This window comes from Xenopus laevis, chromosome 2L (genome assembly GCF_017654675.1).
Source record: "Xenopus laevis strain J_2021 chromosome 2L, Xenopus_laevis_v10.1, whole genome shotgun sequence".
Classification (NCBI taxonomy): Eukaryota; Metazoa; Chordata; class Amphibia; order Anura; family Pipidae; genus Xenopus; species Xenopus laevis.
The window spans coordinates 179,603,671-179,621,327 of record NC_054373.1 but is presented as its reverse complement, the minus strand read 5'-3'; the positions used below and the strand labels follow the sequence as shown (position 1 = coordinate 179,621,327).

The 17,657-nt window shown below is 50.8% G+C and overlaps 1 protein-coding gene across 2 annotated transcripts; it reads left to right on the top strand.

The window, feature by feature from the left end:
* The first annotated feature begins 5,644 nt into the window (after window positions 1-5,644).
* On the top strand, window positions 5,645-17,613 carry LOC108708767 (ankyrin repeat domain-containing protein 50). Of its 2 annotated transcripts, none has more exons than XM_041582735.1 (5): window positions 5,645-5,847; window positions 8,839-9,317; window positions 10,450-10,676; window positions 11,288-15,187; window positions 17,174-17,613. In XM_041582735.1, exons 2-4 carry the CDS (start codon window positions 8,950-8,952, stop codon window positions 15,184-15,186), a joined length of 4,494 nt encoding a protein of 1,497 aa, XP_041438669.1. In that variant the 5' UTR covers window positions 5,645-5,847; window positions 8,839-8,949; the 3' UTR covers window position 15,187; window positions 17,174-17,613. The 2 variants fall into 2 exon arrangements, with proteins under 2 accessions (XP_041438669.1, XP_041438668.1); XM_041582734.1 differs by having other exon boundaries at window positions 5,646-5,847; window positions 10,447-10,676.
* The last annotated feature ends 44 nt before the right edge of the window (window positions 17,614-17,657 follow it).

Sequence of the window (17,657 nt, the reverse complement as noted above, 5' to 3'; positions counted from 1 at the left end):
GGACAGGGACCCACCAGGTTTTTTCCCAGTGTCCCACAGGCCCAGTCCAACCCTGTTTCAAACCCCAGGGTTGTTGCTGCCCCAACCCTACTTCATCTCAGCCAATAAGAGGGCAGCTCTATCTCAAAGTTCTTTGTGTTTGGAAAATGTCATCATTTGTTTTCAGCTCAGAACAGAAAAAGGGGGAAAGACTTTTTTATTTGCTGTTTTGCTTCTCACTCCAACTGGGCTGCAAAGCTTGCACTTGAACTGGTGCCGGCCAATAGCAGGGTCCCATTTGGTCCGTGCAGACGTAGAGGATCAGGCAGATTTCATGTTACACAGATTTATTTTGGGAAACTTCCCTTGTGACATCACACACAACACAGGACTGAATGGATATTGTTATGAGAGGAGGCAGGATGGGGGGGGGGCACTGAGATCAGACATTCTGCCCCCTGGGGAGGAAATTACTAACCCTGAGTCCCCCATTCTTTTGCTTTAAGTGTAAGCATTCTCTCTGCAACATTTCCAGGAATAAACAGATGCCCCCCATATTGCAGAACAATAAGACCCCGAACTGTTGCTCCATTGTACAGGCAAGAGGGAGACAGAATGGGGGCATTTCTGCCTCATAACACTCACGTCTTGTATTTATCTCCTGCCCCCCCCGGGAGTTATTTGCAAGTGCCATTCTGGTGGGGGGGGGGGTCTCGTTGTTCCCTGGCCTGAGAGTTCTCGGTGCCTCTAATTCTCCCTATTAACTCTGGTCTTGTAGTCACTCAGGTTCCTGAGTTTGGCAATTTGCCTATTGGGTTCCACCTTAAGAAGGTCTGACCACCATCATCATCATTTATTTATATAGCGCTGTCAAGATACGCAGTGCTTTACCATCATCATCTGTAGGTGCCAAACCTCTGGGGCTGAAGGCTTCAACATAATCAGAGTGTTTATGGGGACGGCAAAGAGAAACTGATAAAAGGGGAACTTAGAATACAACTTGGACGCATTTCCATGAGCCTCATTGGTGAATCCAAACTAGTTAACCCAAGTAGTGATTCCCGTTGCACGGCAGTGACCCTAGTGTTAATACTGGTGATGGGGGTCCAATGCTAATGGTGCAAGTGTCAGCATTGACACAATTCCTATAGAAGTCACAGTGATAACATTAAATTGGTAATTTATTAAACCAACATATGGGTCTCAGCAGAGACTGTCACAATGTGTCGTAAATAAAGAAAAAATAAATAAACGGAATCAATAGAAATATGTAATTTTCCTTAATATTCACATGATTTTGTGCTACCAGCTCCGGCCTGGGCTGATGTTTTAACGGCCAGGTGGCAACCCTAGTGCTTGCGTTACATGAAACAACTGAAATGTAACAGAATAAACCAGCACCAGGGGTGAGCTGTAGGACTGGCCACACCAAATGTATGTGTGGGACTGACCAAACAAGGGGTGAGTTGTGGGACTGACCAAACAAGGGGTGAGTTGTAGGACTGGTCAGACCACAGGTTATTGTGAGAGTGGCCAGATCAGGTGTGAGTCTGGGACTGGCAGACCAAGTGTGAGTGTGGGACTGGCCAGACCAGGGGTGAGTGGGGGACTGGACAAACTAGGGGTGAGCATGAGTGTAGGACTGGCCAGCCCAGGGGTGAGTGTGAGTGTAGGACTGGGCAGACCTGGGATGAGTGTGAGTGTAGGACTGGGCAGACATGGGTGAGTGTGAGTGTAGGACTGGGCAGACCAGGGGTGAGTGTAGGACTGGCCAGACCAGGAGTGAGTGTGAGTGTGAGTGTAGGACTGGCCAGACCAGGAGTGAATGTGAGTGTAGGACTGGCCAGACCAGGATGTGAGTGAAAGTATAGGACTGGCCAGACCAGGAGTGAGTGTGAGTGTAGGACAGGCCAGGGGCGAGTGTAGGACCGGCAAGACCAGGAGTGAGTGTAGGAGTGGCCAGACCAGGGGTGAGTGTGAGTGTAGGACTGGTCAGACCAGGAGTGAATGTGAATGTAGGACTGGACAGACCAGGAGTGAATGTGAGTGTAGGACTGGCTAGACCAGGGATGAGTGTGAGTGTAGGACTGCACCAAAGTAGAAGGAACCGACGCACACCCTTCACCAGATCAGCCCGGTGCACAATCCCAAAGGATCCGGCAGCCTCACATATGCTATAGAACAGAAAAGGATTGGCACACAGGCATTCAGATTGCAGTGTTACCTGCTCGTTTATTGTGCGGACTGCAACGTTTCAGGGTCACGCCCCTTTGTCAAGCGTGACCCCGAAATGTTGCAGTCCGCACAATAAACAAGCAGGTAACACTGCAATTTGAATGCCTGAGTGTAGGACTGGCCAGACCAGGGATGAGTGTGAGTGTAGGACTGGTCAGACTAGGGATGAGTGTGAGTGTAGAACTGGTCAGACCAGGATGTGAGTGTGAGTGTAGGACCGGCAAGACCAGGGGTGAGTGTATGAATGACCAGACCAGGGATGAGTGTGAGGGTAGGACTGGTCAGACTAGGGATGAGTGTGAGTGTAGAACTGGTCAGACCAGGATGTGAGTGTGAGTGTAGGACCGGCAAGACCAGGGGTGAGTGTATGAATGACCAGACCAGGGATGAGTGTGAGGGTAGGACTGGCCAGACCAGGATCTCTCCATTTGACTCCATTGACCAGCTTAAAAATATTGCAATATATGGACAGACAATCCCTGTTTTGTTTAAAGGGTAAGGCATTTCTAGTAGTTCAATGCACATAGTGGGTTATGTGATAAAAGGCACTACATTTGCCCAGGAGCAGTAACCCATAGCAACCAATCAGCAGGTAGCACTACCTGTTAAAAAACAAATTAATGGTTGCTATGGGTTACTGTCCCTTAGCAAACTTAGTAACTTTTATTACATACAGGGAATAATGGTCTTACTATAGTGAATAATGTACCCTCTATTGGAATATATATATATATATATATAGTGAATAAAGTACTCCCTCTTGTAAAATATAAGGATATTATAAGTTACTGAGGAGTTCCATGACCATATAAAAACAAGCACCATTTATAAGGATATAATTTACAGGATATTCATGTCTCTTGTATATTATATATTATTAATGGATGAGTACAGACACCCTCTTTGTCTCTATGAATTTTGTGGTCATGCCCTCACTGCATCCCACCAGCAGTGGCCATATAAAGTTATATTGATTTATATTAGTGCGCTGGTGAGCCCAAGTACTTATCTTAGCAAGCCTGTGACCCCGAGTATTTATGCAGTATTGACAGCAGTGGTATCTAGCACATACACTGGCAAATTTCTGACCCCCTTGTGATCCACCCGGTTGAACACAAGGGACCTGTAGAACTTCTACTAGTACTGATAGACTCACCACTAATAGATATATACAGGCAAACCAGGGACCCATCATACATTTATTGGCACACGAGACCCCCCAGAAATTCTAATAACACCTCTGACCCGTAATTCTTAACAGATACCCCTAGACTTATTCTGATACATCACTGACTCCTTTTATTCCACTGGTGCCCAGGGCTGACAATTGAAAACTTTGGGGCCCCGTACACGTACAAGTTATTTATATGGGCCCTCCATAAACACAAACATACAGCCCCAATATTTTTGGCCACACTCCTTGTGAGTGATACACACATGATCAACTGGTTTTGCTGGGACATAAGGTAGAACTTGATGGACGGGACTGTGCTACTATGATACAAACCCACCAATTATTTTAATAAAAAGCAGGGGTTTAACTAGAGGGAACAGACCTGCAACTGCTGAACTGATAAGCACCTGCAATATTTGTTAATAGAAAATGTCTTGTTCACACAGTTCAGTGGAGCCCAAAAACTTCTGTAGGAGACTTGTATCATTCAGTAAATAGATCCCAATAGAAACATGTGACTCTATAATAACCAGTCATTCCCACTGCTGGAAAGTTCATGTAGGAGAGACTCACATTATTCATGTAGGAGACTTATATCATTTAGTAAATAGATCCCAATAGAAATAGCTGATGTGAGTCTATAATTAATACCCTAAATAGTCATTGAGGCTATTTATCAATACTGGGAAAATTTGCCCATGGGCAGTTACCTATAGCAACCAATCCGTGATTAGATTTTTAAAGCCAGCTGCAAGTAGAACAATGAATGCAGCAATCTAGATGTTTGCCGTGGGTTACTGCCCATGGGCAAATTTGCCCAGTGTTGATAAATGACCCTCAATGTGTTTATTGGGGAACAGTGATATTTACTTTACGCTATTTAATTCATTGGGGGGCAGTGGGGTTACATGTCCATTCATTGTCTTGGCTTGATACGTAACACTCACTGACACACTCACTGACACGCATACAATCACTGACAGACTCACTGACACTCAGACAATGACTCACACACTCACTGACACTCAATCACTGACACACTCGTTGACACACTCACTGACACACTCAATCACTGACACACTCACTGACCGACTCACTGACACTCAGACAATCACTGACACACTCACAATCACTCACTGACACACACACACACTGACACACACACAATCACTCACATACTCACTGACAATCAATCACTGACACTCACACACTCACTGACACACACACACACAGTCACACATTCACTGACAATCAATCACTGACACACTTACACTCACTGACAGACTCACTGACACTCACACAATCACTCACTGACAATCAATCACTGACACACTCACTGACACACTCACACAATCACACACTCGCTGACACACACACACAATCACTCACACACTCACTGACAATCAATCACGGACACACTCACACTCACTGACAGACTCACTGACACTCACAGGACCGCCATCAGAAATCACAGGACCCCATACGACAAAATTTCCTGGGCTGCACCCACCGCAAGCCCCACCACACAGTAAAAAAACAAAAAAAATTTTGGTGGCTAGGGTTCCCACATGTTAATAAAAAATAAAAAGATATTGGTGGTCAGGGCCCCCCATAAAAAAAAACATTTGTGGCCAGGGCCCCCCCATTAAAAAATATTGGTGGCTAGGACCCCACATGAGATAAAAAAAATTGGTGGCCAGGCCCCCTCCCCCCACATTATGAGAAAAGTGGTGGCCCAGGCCTGTTAAACGTCCATGCCTTTCCGAAATCAGCAGTTCTCAGAAAGTTGGGGGCTCGGCTAATCAAGTAAGTGTGGCATGGCCGGCCCCCCTTACCCTCGGGGCCCCCTACAACTCTCTCCCCTGATGGCTGCCCTGCACACTCACTGACAATCAATCACTGACACACTCACTGACACACTCACACACTCAGTCACTGACCGACTCACTGACACACAATCACTCACACACTCACTGACAATCAATCACTGACACACTTACACTCACACACTCACTGACAATCAATCACTGACCGACTCACTGACACTCAATCACTCACACACTCACTGACAATCAATCACTGACACACTTACACTCACTGACACTCAGACAATGACTCACACACTCAATCACTGACACTCACACTCACTCAGAGACAGAAGGAGAGTCATTAGTTGCCCCGGGGCAGGGGGTGTGGGAGGGAGCAGGAGGCAGATCTGGTTGTTCAGGAATGGGGAAGAGGTCGGACTTGATCTCGCCGGTCCCTCCCCGCCCGCCCGCCGCAGCCAGAGACCCACCGACACCTGAGCTGAGACACAACAGGGACCCCCGAGGGCAGGGGAGAGACTCGGGGCCGATCCGGTGGAGACTCACAGGGTCCCGGACTTTTTAGAGGCGCGGCCGCTGCGGAATCTCTTGTCCCGAGGGGAATGTGCAGCCCGAGCTGATACCGACCCACAGGTACTTGCCCGACCCCAACTCACCCCTAAACTCCTCAGCTTTACACTTCCCCTTGTGTATCTGCCTCCCTCTCTGCTCCCACTTATTTACCTGCCCCCTCATTATTTACCTGCTCCACATTATATTCCTGCCCCCCCCATTATATACCTGCTCCCTCTACTACCCCCCTGCTCTCACTCTGCCCTCTCCTACCCCTGGCTCTCACGCTTTTTCCCTCACATACCCTCTGCTCCTCTCCTACCCCTGCTCTCCCTCTGCCCCTCTCCTACCCCTGCTCTTCCTCTGCCCCTCTCCTACCCCCGCTCTCCCCCTCTGCCCCCTCTCCTACCCCTGCTCTGCAGTGCTCTGCCCCCTCTCCTACCCCTGCTCTCTCCTCTGCCCTCTCCTACCCCCTGCTCTCGCTCTGTCCCTCTCCTACCGCCCTGCTGCTCCTGCCACCCTCCTACGCCCCCTGCTGGCTCCTCTGCCCCCGTCTCCTACCCCTGCTCTTCTGCTCCCTCTCCTACCCCCTGCTGCCTCCTCTGCCCCTCTCTATACCCCTGCTCTCCTCTGCACCCTCTCCTACCGCCCTGCTCTCCCTCTGCTCCTCTCCTACCCTGCTCTCCTCTGCCCCCTCTCCTACTCCTGCTCCCTTGCTCCCTCCTACCCCTGCTCTCCCTCTGCTCCTCTCCTTACCCCTTGCTCTCCTCCTGCCCCCTCTCCCTACCCCTGCTCCTCCCTCTGCTCCCCTCTCCTACCCCCTGCTCTCCGCCTCTACTCCCTCTCCACCCCCTGCTCTCAGCCTCTACTCCCCTCTCCTACCCCATGCTCTCACTCTGCCCCCATCTCCTACCCCCCTGCATCTCCCTCTGCCCCCTCTCCTTACCCCGTGCTCTCCCGTCTGCTCCCTCTCCATACCCCCTGCTCTCACTCTGCATCCCTCTCCTACCCCCCTTGCTCTCACTCTCCCTCTGCTCCCTCTCCTACCCCTGGCTCTCACTCTTTTCCCTCTCCTACCCCCCTGCTCTTCATCTCCTCCCTCTCCTACCCCTGCTCTCCCCCTGCTCTCCCTCTGCTCCCCCATGCATACCCCCTGCTCTCCCTCTGCTCCCTCTCCTACCCCCTGCTCTCCTCTGCCCTCTCCTACCCCCTGCTCTCACTCTGCCCCCTCTCCGAACCCGCTGCTCTCCCTCTGCTCCCTCTCCTACCCCCTGCTCCTCACTCTACTCCCTCTCCTACCCCTGCTCTCACTCTGCCCCCTCTCCTACCCCCTGCTCTCCCTCTGCTCCCTCTCCTACCCCCTGCTCTCACTCTCCTACCCCCTGCTCTCCCTCTGCCCCCTCTCCTACCCCCTGCTCTCCCTCTGCCCCTCTCCTACCCCCTGCTCTCCCTCTGCCCCCTCTCCTACCCCCTGCTCTCCCTCTGCCCCTCTCCTACCCCCTGCTCTCCCTCTCCTACCCCCTGCTCTCCCTCTGCTCCCTCTCCTACCCCTGCTCTCCCTCTGCTCCCTCTGCCTACCCCCTGCTCTCACTCTGCCCCCTCTCCGACCCCCTGCTCTCCCTCTGCTCCCTCTCCTACCCCCTGCTCTCACTCTGCCCCTCTCCTACCCCCTGCTCTCCCTCTGCCCCCTCTCCTACCCCCTGCTCTCCCTCTGCCCCCTCTCCTACCCCTGCTCTCCCTCTGCCCCCTCTCCTACCCCCTGCTCTCCCTCTCCTACCCCTTGCTCTCCCTCTCCTACCCCCTGCTCCCCCTCTCCTACCCCCTGCTCTCACTCTGCTCCCTCACCTATCCCCTGCTCTCACTCTGCCCCCTCTCCTACCCCCTGCTCTCACTCTGCCCCCTCTACTACCCCCTGCCCCCTCTCCTACCCCCTGCTCTCCCTCTGCTCCCTCTCCTACCCCCTGCTCTCACTCTACTCCCTCTCCTACCCCCTGCTCTCACTCTACTCCCTCTCCTACCCCCTGCTCTCACTCTGCCCCCTCTCCTACCCCCTGCTCCCCCTCTGCCCCCTCTCCTACCCCCTGCTCTCCCTCTGCCCCCTCTCCTACCCCCTGCTCTCCCTCTGCCCCCTCTCCTACCCCCTGCTCTCCCTCTGCTCTCCCTCTCCTACCCCTTGCTCTCCCTCTCCTACCCCTTGCTCTCCCTCTCCTACCCCTTGCTCTCCCTCTCCTACCCCCTGCTCCCCCTCTCCTACCCCCTGCTCCCCCTCTCCTACCCCTGCTCTCACTCTGCCCCCTCTCCTACCCCTGCTCTCCCTCTGCCCCCTCTCCTACCCCCTGCTCTCCCTCTGCCCCCTCTCCTACCCCCTGCTCTCCCTCTGCCCCCTCTCCTACCCCCTGCTCTCCCTCTGCCCCCTCTCCTACCCCCTGCTCTCACTCTGCCCCCTCTCCTACCCCCTGCTCTCACTCTGCCCCCTCTCCTACCCCTGCTCTCCCTCTCCTACCCCCTGCTCTCACTCTGCTCTCTCTCCTACCCCCTTCTCAGTGAATGTGAATCGTCCCACGTTGGTGTGTGTCACAGGCCTGATCTGTGTCTCCTGCTTCTCTTCCACTCCACCCCCAGCACTCCTTCCCCTGGAGCTGAGTGTATCCTGTGGGGAGAGGCCTGGGCTTGTCTGCTCCATCCTCTCTGCCTGTCTGACCTGTGAATGAGACTCACACTGAGCAGAGAGATCTACTGGCCCCGGGCCCTAGATATCCTCAACCCATTAACTGATTCTAGGGCCCCACTTAAATCTATCCTCCTCCTTCTGCCGTATTCTGTGGCCCCTCCTTCTGGGGCCCTTCTAATAGTGACTTATTCTGGAGCCCCTGCACCTCCTCATGCCTTATAATATGTGGGGAGCCCTGCTTTGTATTTATGCTCTATAATAAAACTTTGGGTTTAGTTGCCCTTTATCAGCCTGAGTGGGGGCGGTAGGAGGTCTTTGTATGAATATGAAATGAATATTATTGCTGAAAGAAAATGACGAGATTGACTATTTGGTATAATTGTTTGTTCTGTCCCACACAGGTCCCCACACATCGCCCCCTATTGGCTGTGTATAATCAGCTACACCTGTAAATCTGATCTGATCGTGATGCCACCCTGGGGAGTGGCGCAGTATTTACCCTCCTGCCTGCGATGACCCCCAGCAAACTGCGAGATCGACCCTTCTACTGTAGGGAATGGGCCTTTCAGAGACTTCAGCACTGCCTGGAGGGGCTCGGAGGAACCCGGGCCCCTGGAATTCTCATCACTGGGGCCCCCGGAGCAGGAAAAACAGCTTTATGTACAGAAATCCTATGGCCCAGCTCAGAGGCCGGACGTTGCTCTCGGCTCAGCTCCAGGGTCCTGGCATATCACTTCTGCCAAGCTCATACTCATGCCAGTCTGTGCCCCCAGCAGTTCATCCAGAGCCTGGCACAGCAACTGCAAGAGACCCCCCTCATCAGCGGCTACAAAGCAGATACAGAGACGACCCAGGAGGATCTTGAAGAGGCTTTTAAACGGTGAGAATTGTGCTGGGCGTGGTCTGCACCCCAAATTTCCCCCGAACCAGCTGCATCCCCTAAACTCATAACAAGGTTACAGATATATAGAAACATTGGGGTGTCACCCTGCTATAGTTCATGGGGTACCCAGGATACAAATAAGCTCTCACCCCAAATCTCCCCCTAACTGGCCTTCAGGCTGGTCCCTTTATATCATAACAATGTTACAGATATATAGAAACATTGGGGTGTCACCCTGCTATAGTTCCAGGGGTACCCAGGGCACAAATAAGCACTCACCCCAAATATCAGTTACAGAGCTCTGCTTTCCTGTATGTCCCTCCACAAAGCTGTTCTCAGCCTGGCACCCAGGCTCATTCCTTTTTCTTTTCTCCCCCAACTTTTTGGCCCTACTCTCCCCCATCCTCCCTCTTCTCTCCCCTTCTATATTTCTCCTCTCCCCCATTTGTCTCTCTACTCCCCAACCCCCTTTTCCTTCTCTCCTTCTGTCTCTCATCCCCTCTCCTTTCCGTTTCTCCCCCAACTGTTTGGCCTTGCTCTCCCCCATCCTCCCTCTTCTCTCCCCTTCTATATTTCTCCTCTCCCCCATTTGTCTCTCTACTCTCCAACCCCCTTTCCCTTCTCTCCTTCTGTCTCTCATCCCCTCTCCTTTCCTTTTCTCCCCCAACTGTTTGGCCTTACTCTCCCCCATCCTCCCTCTTCTCTCCCCTTCTATATTTCTCCTCTCCCCCATTTGTCTCTCTACTCTCCAACCCCCTTTCCCTTCTCTCCTTCTGTCTCTCATCCACTCTCCTTTCCTTTTCTTCCCCAACTGTTTGGCCTTACTCTCCCCCATCCTCCCTCTTCTCTCTCCTTCTATATTTCTCCTCTCCCCCATTTGTCTCTCTACTCCCCAACCCCCTTTCCCTTCTCTCCTTCTGTCTCTCATCCCCTCTTCTTTCCTTTTCTCCCCCAACTGTTTGGCCTTACTCTCACTTTCTAATAGTAATTAATTCCATGTGGAGGGCACATCAGCGTTAGTTTAATTTTCCCTTTAACAGTGAATTTTGTGGCTAATATTGAGGATTTGAGTTGTGCAATAACATGAGGGACCTGAGGGTTGTACTTACTGGCTCCTCTCTTACAGAAGGGTCCTGCTACCGTTGCTGGCACTTCCCACGCCCACCCAAAACCTGTTCCTGCTTGTGGACTCTCTGGATGAGAGTTGCAGTTGCTGCCAATCAGACGGGTTCCCATCAGAGACCAGTTGTACTATTGCTGAGCTGTTGGCCAATCACCATGAGCTCCTGCCGCCGTGGCTGCTTTTGGTTTGCTCCACACGAAGGCAGAACAAAACTGTCAGCAGGATGTTTACAGGTGAGGGGTTTGGGGGCAGTTGTCAGTGATCATTGTATCTCAGTTAAACATGTTCCCCTGTTATAGAACCCCGGGAGGAAGATTCCCATTGGGCAGTGTGTGTAAACTTTACTAATGACACACTGCCACCCAATATACCCAGAGCTCTGGCCTCTCTCCTCTGCACTGTCCTTGCACCCAAAGTTGCTGCCTGGATGTGTCCTAACCCCCTGACAGGGTGCAGCGCCATCTGGTGTCCATATTAGGTGCTGAACAGCTGGCCAATAATGTTGGATTGAGTAGTACAAATTCCCACCTGACCATCTGCCAATGGAAACCCAAGATGGGGCTGATGGAGACTCTGGTGCTGACAGGACTTGGGCCTGGACACTTGGCCAAATGGTTCATTTAGTGCCCAAGTTAAATCCACTGTATTCTTGTAGATTTAGGGTGAAACAGGACTGCATATTATGAATATTTTGGGCCCAGTTTGAGAAAATCTTGTTTTTTTAACTCTATGGGCCCTTAAAAGTGTCAGGGCCCCAGTGAAAAGTCCCAAATGTTTGAATGCCAAAGAGTAATTAGCCATTTTATTGCCTGTGTATTAACCCCTGTTGTCCCCTGGTTGGCAGGCTTCCGGAGGCTGTGCTTGGATGATCTGAGGAAGGCTCACATTGTGCGGGACATTCAGCAGTACATTCTGTGTCGTCTGGACCGCGAGGAGGGTCTGCGCCAGCACCTGACCCTGGATACTGCAGAAATGCTCAATCAGCTGCACATCAAGAGCAATGGCTGCTTCCTGTACCTGGAGAGGGTGTTGGACGGAGTGTCGGAGGGCTCAATTCTTCTCAGAGAGATCCGCCATATACCTGGAACCCTGAATGGCCTGTACCTGTGGCTCTGCCAGCGACTCTTCTCGGGCAAGCAGTTCTACCAGGCACAGACACTTCTGAATGTCCTCTTGGCGTCTCCACAGCCCCTTTCTGCGTCTGAATTACGCAGTGCCGTTTGGACCAGGCAAATGCAGAACTGGAGTGAAAGAGACTTTGAGAAAAGCTTGGAGTCCATCTCTGTATTGATGAGATCAGTAGATGATCCACAAGGTTCCCAAGTGCTGTTCCACCACAGCTTCTCAGAGTGGCTACTAGATGTGAAATACTGTACCCAGAAATACCTGTGCAATGTGTCTGAGGGTCACAGCATGCTGGCCATGACCCTTTCTACCCGGGCACGGTATCTGCAGCCCAATGAGGTTCACCAACTGGCCAGACACCTTCTCTTGTGTGATCTGCGTGGGCTGGAACCCTCTCACCTGGCACTGTGGCTTTTATGGGCTGATGTCCCTGTCTCAGATTGTTTGATCTCTGATATCCCATTGGAGCTCGATGTCTTGCAGCTCCTACTTTTGGCCGGGGCACATCTGGATGGCTCTTGTGACCTGGTGGACTCTGATGTTCTAAGGAGAACTCTGGAAAGGGGGGCTTCCGTGGAGCTCTGGTTGGAGAATGGGGCAGGGCTGCATCAACGAGACAGGAATGGACGGACTCTTCTGGCGGCTGCTGCCCATGTGGGTAACCTTGAGGCAGTAAACTTGATGCTCTCCAAGGGAGCAGACCTGGAGACCACTGATGAAGATGGTCAGACACCCCTAGGTCTGGCTGCTCATCAAGGCCATCTCGCTATAGTCCAACTACTTCTCAGTCATGGTGCTCAACCTGACCATCCAGACAATCGTGGATGGACCCCTTTACGGTCAGCTGCTTGGGGTGGCCACACAGAAATAGTTGAAGCACTTCTGTCCTTAGGAGCACAGCCTGATGTGTGTGGTTCTGATGGACGTACGGCTCTTAGAGCAGCTGCATGGGGGGGCCATGAAGGGGCAGTAAAAGCCCTATTAAATGCTGGGGCGCAAGCAGATCATGCAGATCCTGAGGGACGCACACCTCTCATGGCCGCTTCTTACATGGGTCATAGAACTGTTGCTAAGTTGTTCCTGGACGCAGGGGTTGATGTAAATAAATGTGACTCTGAAGGACGCACGGCATTGGCTGTCGCCTGTCTGTGTATTCCTGCTGGGCGGGGATACCCCGAATTGATATCCCTATTGTTGGAACATAGAGCGGATACAGAGCTTCAGGACAGGGATGCTATGACCCCTTTACTGGTAGCTGCCTATGAGGGGCAGGCTGAGGTGGCAGAGCTGTTATTGGAGGCTGGAGGGAACCCTGACAGAGCGGGCAGAGGAAGGATGACACCACTACTTGCCGCTGCATTGGGAGGCCATGCTGAAACCGTGAGAGTCCTGCTCCTTTGGGGAGCAGCAACTGATGCCACTGATGCAGAGGGTAGATGTGCCCTGGGCATGGCCTCTTCTGCAGCCAGAGGAGAGGAGGCAGTTCGGGTTCTGTTGGAGAGGGGCCTAGATGAAAATCACCGTGACCACCTGGGCTGGACACCTCTTCACTGGGCTGCTTGTGAGGGGAGGAGAAGCTCTTGCCGGGCTCTGGTGGATGGAGGAGCCAAAGTGTCATTGAGAGATAGAGAGGGGTACACCCCACTGCACCTGGCAGCTCAGGAGGGCCATACGGGTTCAGCTGAGCTTCTCCTAAATAGGGGCGCACCCATAGATCAAAGAGACAGTGAGGGAAGAACGGCTCTGTGCTTGGCAGCTCTTGGAGATCACAGGGGACCAGTTGAGTTGCTGCTGAGAAAAGGGGCAGACCCCAATGTAAAAGACAGTAAGGGGATCCCCCTTCTGCAGCTACTTGTTTTACAAGGGCTTATGGCAATGGTAGAATTACTACTGGAACAAGGGGCAGATATTGAAGGGCAGGACCCTGAACGACGCACAGCTTTACACGCCTCCTGCTGGCAGGGTCACTGGGAAATGGCTCAACTACTTCTAGTTAAGGGGAAGGCCCAGCCCAATGCTCCTGACAAGGATGGGAGGACTCCTCTACACTGTGCCGCCTGGCGAGGGCATTCCACCATCACCCACCTCCTTCTACAGCACAAGGCCTTCCCTGATGCCCAGTGCTCACAGGGGGCCACTCCACTCTGTATTGCTGCCCAGGAAGGCCACGAGGATCTGGCCAGGATACTGCTAGAAGAGGGTAAAGCCTACACGCAACATGCTGATAAATATGGCCGGACTCCTGTAAGGGTTGCAGGAAAGGGTGGGCATCTAGGCATAGTCAATCTCTTGGTGAGTCATGGGGCACCACCGTATCAGGGTCATGTTGTACAAGCTCCAGAGAAAAGAACCCCAGATAAGAAGCCAATGTCCAGACAGGAGGACAGCTGGTCCACACTATCACCAGTATCTACAGGCAGCTGCTCAATGGAAAACTCACTCAAAAGTTCCCAAGGTTCCATCCTGACCTCTTCCACTTATCACTCTCAGGCCACTGTCCCAATGGACAGCTTGACCTTTACTCAGCAGGTTCAGCAACACTCCTTACCTCGTAGCCGCTCCCGGCAAGCCATTGCTCTCATGAATAATTTTCCAGTTCTTCAGGTTGCCTCGGTGCCTCATCTGCCAGGGACATCCTCCATGTTGCATCAAGTCTCCAGCTCATTTCAGGACTATGAGTCATGGGAAGGTGTCAGTGGCCACAAACCGTTATCTTGCACTTCTGAGCATGAGGTCAAGCGGAACTGCATCCTCACCAATCCAAAGTATGGAAGTCCCAAGTACTCACAGGCTACGACTGGTGACAGTGGCTTTAGCCAGGAAAGAAATGGCAACATTGTGTCCTCTCCTGGCAGGACAAGGGTCCATATGTTCAGCCAACACCAAACAGGCAGCTCAGGGTATTCCTCCAGAGGGACCGTGAGCCCAGGGGAAGTCAGAGAAGTGGGGGACCCTCTGCGCTCAGCAATGAAATATGGGGTCCCTGTGTATCCACCCAGGAATTTAGACTCTCCCAGAGAGAATGAGGACTCACTGTACCCTGCCAGGACATACACAGACCCTGTGTCCTTTCCCAAGAAAATGGGGAACGTTGTACACTCTACCAAAAAAATTCCAGAACGTATTCCCTCTCCTAGGAAAGTTCCAGAACCCAAGCACTCTTCCCCCAAAGATCCACAGCCTATACATTCTCCAAATAAAATGCTAGAAAATTATTCCAAGAAAATTCCAGGACATGAACACTCTTGGATTTCAGAATCCACTCACTCTTCCCAAACAATAGGTGAACCTATGGATTCACCAAGGAAATCTGGGGAACCTCAGTACTCTCCCAGGAAAATGACTGCACCCATACATTCTCCCCATCAAAAGCAAGAGCCACTGCATTCCCCCTGGAAAACTGGGCACATTGTATATTCACCAAGTGACCCCTCCTGCTCCCCTACAAAAACCACTGAAACAAGAGTGTCCCCACACAGTACCCCCACTGATACCCCCGGATCTCCAGTTATATCCATCACCACTATGGACCCACAGCTTCACCTGAAACAAGCCATTAAACTGCAGTTTGAGGGGCGCACCTGCGGGTTCAACTACAGGAAAGAAACTCCCCTCTGAGGTTGGTATTGTTGTAATGGGCATGTCTTTGTGTTCTGCTTCTGAAATGCTGCTGCTGTTCTGCACTGCTTCAATATAAACATATAGATGTGCTTCTGTATGGAATGCATGGGTCTGAGACATATTGCCCCAATTCCACAATGTTGTCCCGTCTTTTATTTTCACTGTCTCCACTTTTAATTACTTTTTCCTTCTTGCTCTACTGTTAGAAAATTGTCCTACTGTCTCCATCTTGTCCTATTGTCCCCCTACCTTCTCTAACTTTACATCTTGTCCTACTGTCCCTATCTTATCCTACAGTGATATTTTCTTATGTTTCCATCTTGCCCTAGTGTTTCCATCTTGATTTGCAGTTTATATCTTGCCTTTGTCTCCATTTTAACCTCCATTTTGACCTACAGTGTCCGTCTTGTTCTTCTTTGCAGTTTATATCTTGCCTACTGTCTCCATCTTGACCTACTGTCTCCATCTTGACCTACTGTCTCCATCTTACCCTACTGTCTCCATCTTGCCCTACTGTCTCCATCTTGACCTACTGTCTCCATGTTGAACTACTGTTTCCATATTGCCCTACTGTCTCCATCTTGCCCTACTGTCTCCATCTTGACATAATGTGTCCATTTTACCCCACTGTCTCCATCTTGACCTACTGTCTCCATCTTACCCTACTGTGTCCATCATGTCATACTGTCTCCATCTTGACCTAATTTTTCTTCTTTTTCTACTGTCTCCATCTTGCTAAACTACTTCCATATTGTTTTGCTTTCTCCACTGTGACCTTTTGTTTCCATTTTATCCCTTTGTCTCCATCTTGACATACTGTCTGCATCTTACCCTACTGTCTCCATCTTGACATACTGTGTCCATCTTACTACACCATCTCTATCTTGACCTACTGTTTCCATCTTGACCTACTGTTTCCATCTTGTACTACTGTCTCCATCTTGATTTACTGTCTCCATCTTACCAAACCGTCTCCATTTTCTCCTACTGTGTCCATTTACCCCACTGTCTCCATCTTGTCCTACAGTCTCCATCTTGACATACTGTGTCCATCTTACCCTACTGTCTCCATCTTGACATACTGTCTCCATCTTGTCCTACTGTTTCCATCTTGACCTATTGTCTCCATCTTGACCTTCTATCTCCATCTTGACCTACTGTGTCCATCTTACCCTACTGTCTCCATCTTGTTCTACTGTGTATATTTTAAACCACTGTCTCCATCCTGTCCTACTGTCTCCATCCTGTCTTACTGTCTCCATCCTGTCCTACTGTCTCCATCTTGCCCTACTGTCTCCATCTTGACCTACTGTGTCCATCTTACCCTACTGTCTCCATCTTGTTCTACTGTGTATATTTTAACCCACTGTCTCCATCCTGTCCTACTGTCTCCATCCTGTCCTACTGTCTCCATCCTGTCCTACTGTCTCCATCCTGTCCTACTGTCTCCATCTTGCCCTACTGTCTCCATCTTGACATACTGTGCCCATCTTACCGTACTGTCTCCATCTTGACCTAATGTTTCCTCTTGTGCTACTGTCTCCATCTTGCCTTACGGTCTCCATCTTGCTCCACTGTCTCTATCTTGTCTCCACTGTATCCATCTTGTCTTACTGTCTCTATCTTGCTCTATTGTCTCCATATTGTCCTACTGTCTCCATCTTGCCCTACTTTTTCCATCTTGCCCTATTTTTTCCATATTGTCCTACTGTCTCCATTTTGCTCTACTGTCTCCATCTTGTCCTACTATCTCCATCGTGTCTTACTGTCTGCATCTTGCCCTACTGTTTCCATCTTCTCCTGCTGTCTCCATCTTGCTCTACTGTCTCCATCTTGCTCTACTTTTTCCATATTGTCCTGCTGTCGCCATCTTGATGTACTGGTTATCAGCTTGTCCTACCGTCTCCATTTTGTCCTAATTTCTCTATCTAACCCTACGGTCTGCATCGTCTGCTCTTCATCTTTTTTTCTCTTCTCTTGGCAGACATATTGAATGTTCTACTGAGGATACATGTTCCATAAACAGGTGCCTGTAAGGAGAGTGCGCTATACAGGACAATGTGGCAATGCCAGAGGAACTCTATGATGTACTGGGGGGGGGAGATCATTGCCAGATGGTAGCCGAACTTCTTAGCCACCAGTCAAAGTCAGGGTGGAAATGCCTTGGGGCCACAGGGGCTGTTCCACCAATTGAACACTCAGGAATCTCCAGATCTCTGCTCTTCAGTGTTGGTTACAATATAAGTCCCATATAGGAGACCAGATGGTCCATGTCATTCCAATAAAACTCTAATGGTGTACAAATGAATTCTTGGGACTATGTCCCTCTAATTCCACTTCTTTTGCTTATGCCACTGTATAACTATGTCTTGGCAAAGGGTGAATACTGTCATTTGTTAATAAAAAGGAACAACTGTGTCCTGATTTAATTGCTTTCCTATAATGCTATGAGTAAATGTAGGGGACTG

Bases quoted from the DNA above. Each gene is read 5' to 3' on its own strand.
- LOC108708767 (XM_041582734.1), top strand. From the start codon at position 8,950: ATGACCCCCAGCAAACTGCGAGATCGACCCTTCTACTGTAGGGAATGG. The intron at 9,318-10,446 runs GTGAGAATTGTG...CCTCTCTTACAG, and splicing joins CTTGAAGAGGCTTTTAAACG to AAGGGTCCTGCTACCGTTGC. The intron at 10,677-11,287 runs GTGAGGGGTTTG...CCTGGTTGGCAG, and splicing joins TGTCAGCAGGATGTTTACAG to GCTTCCGGAGGCTGTGCTTG.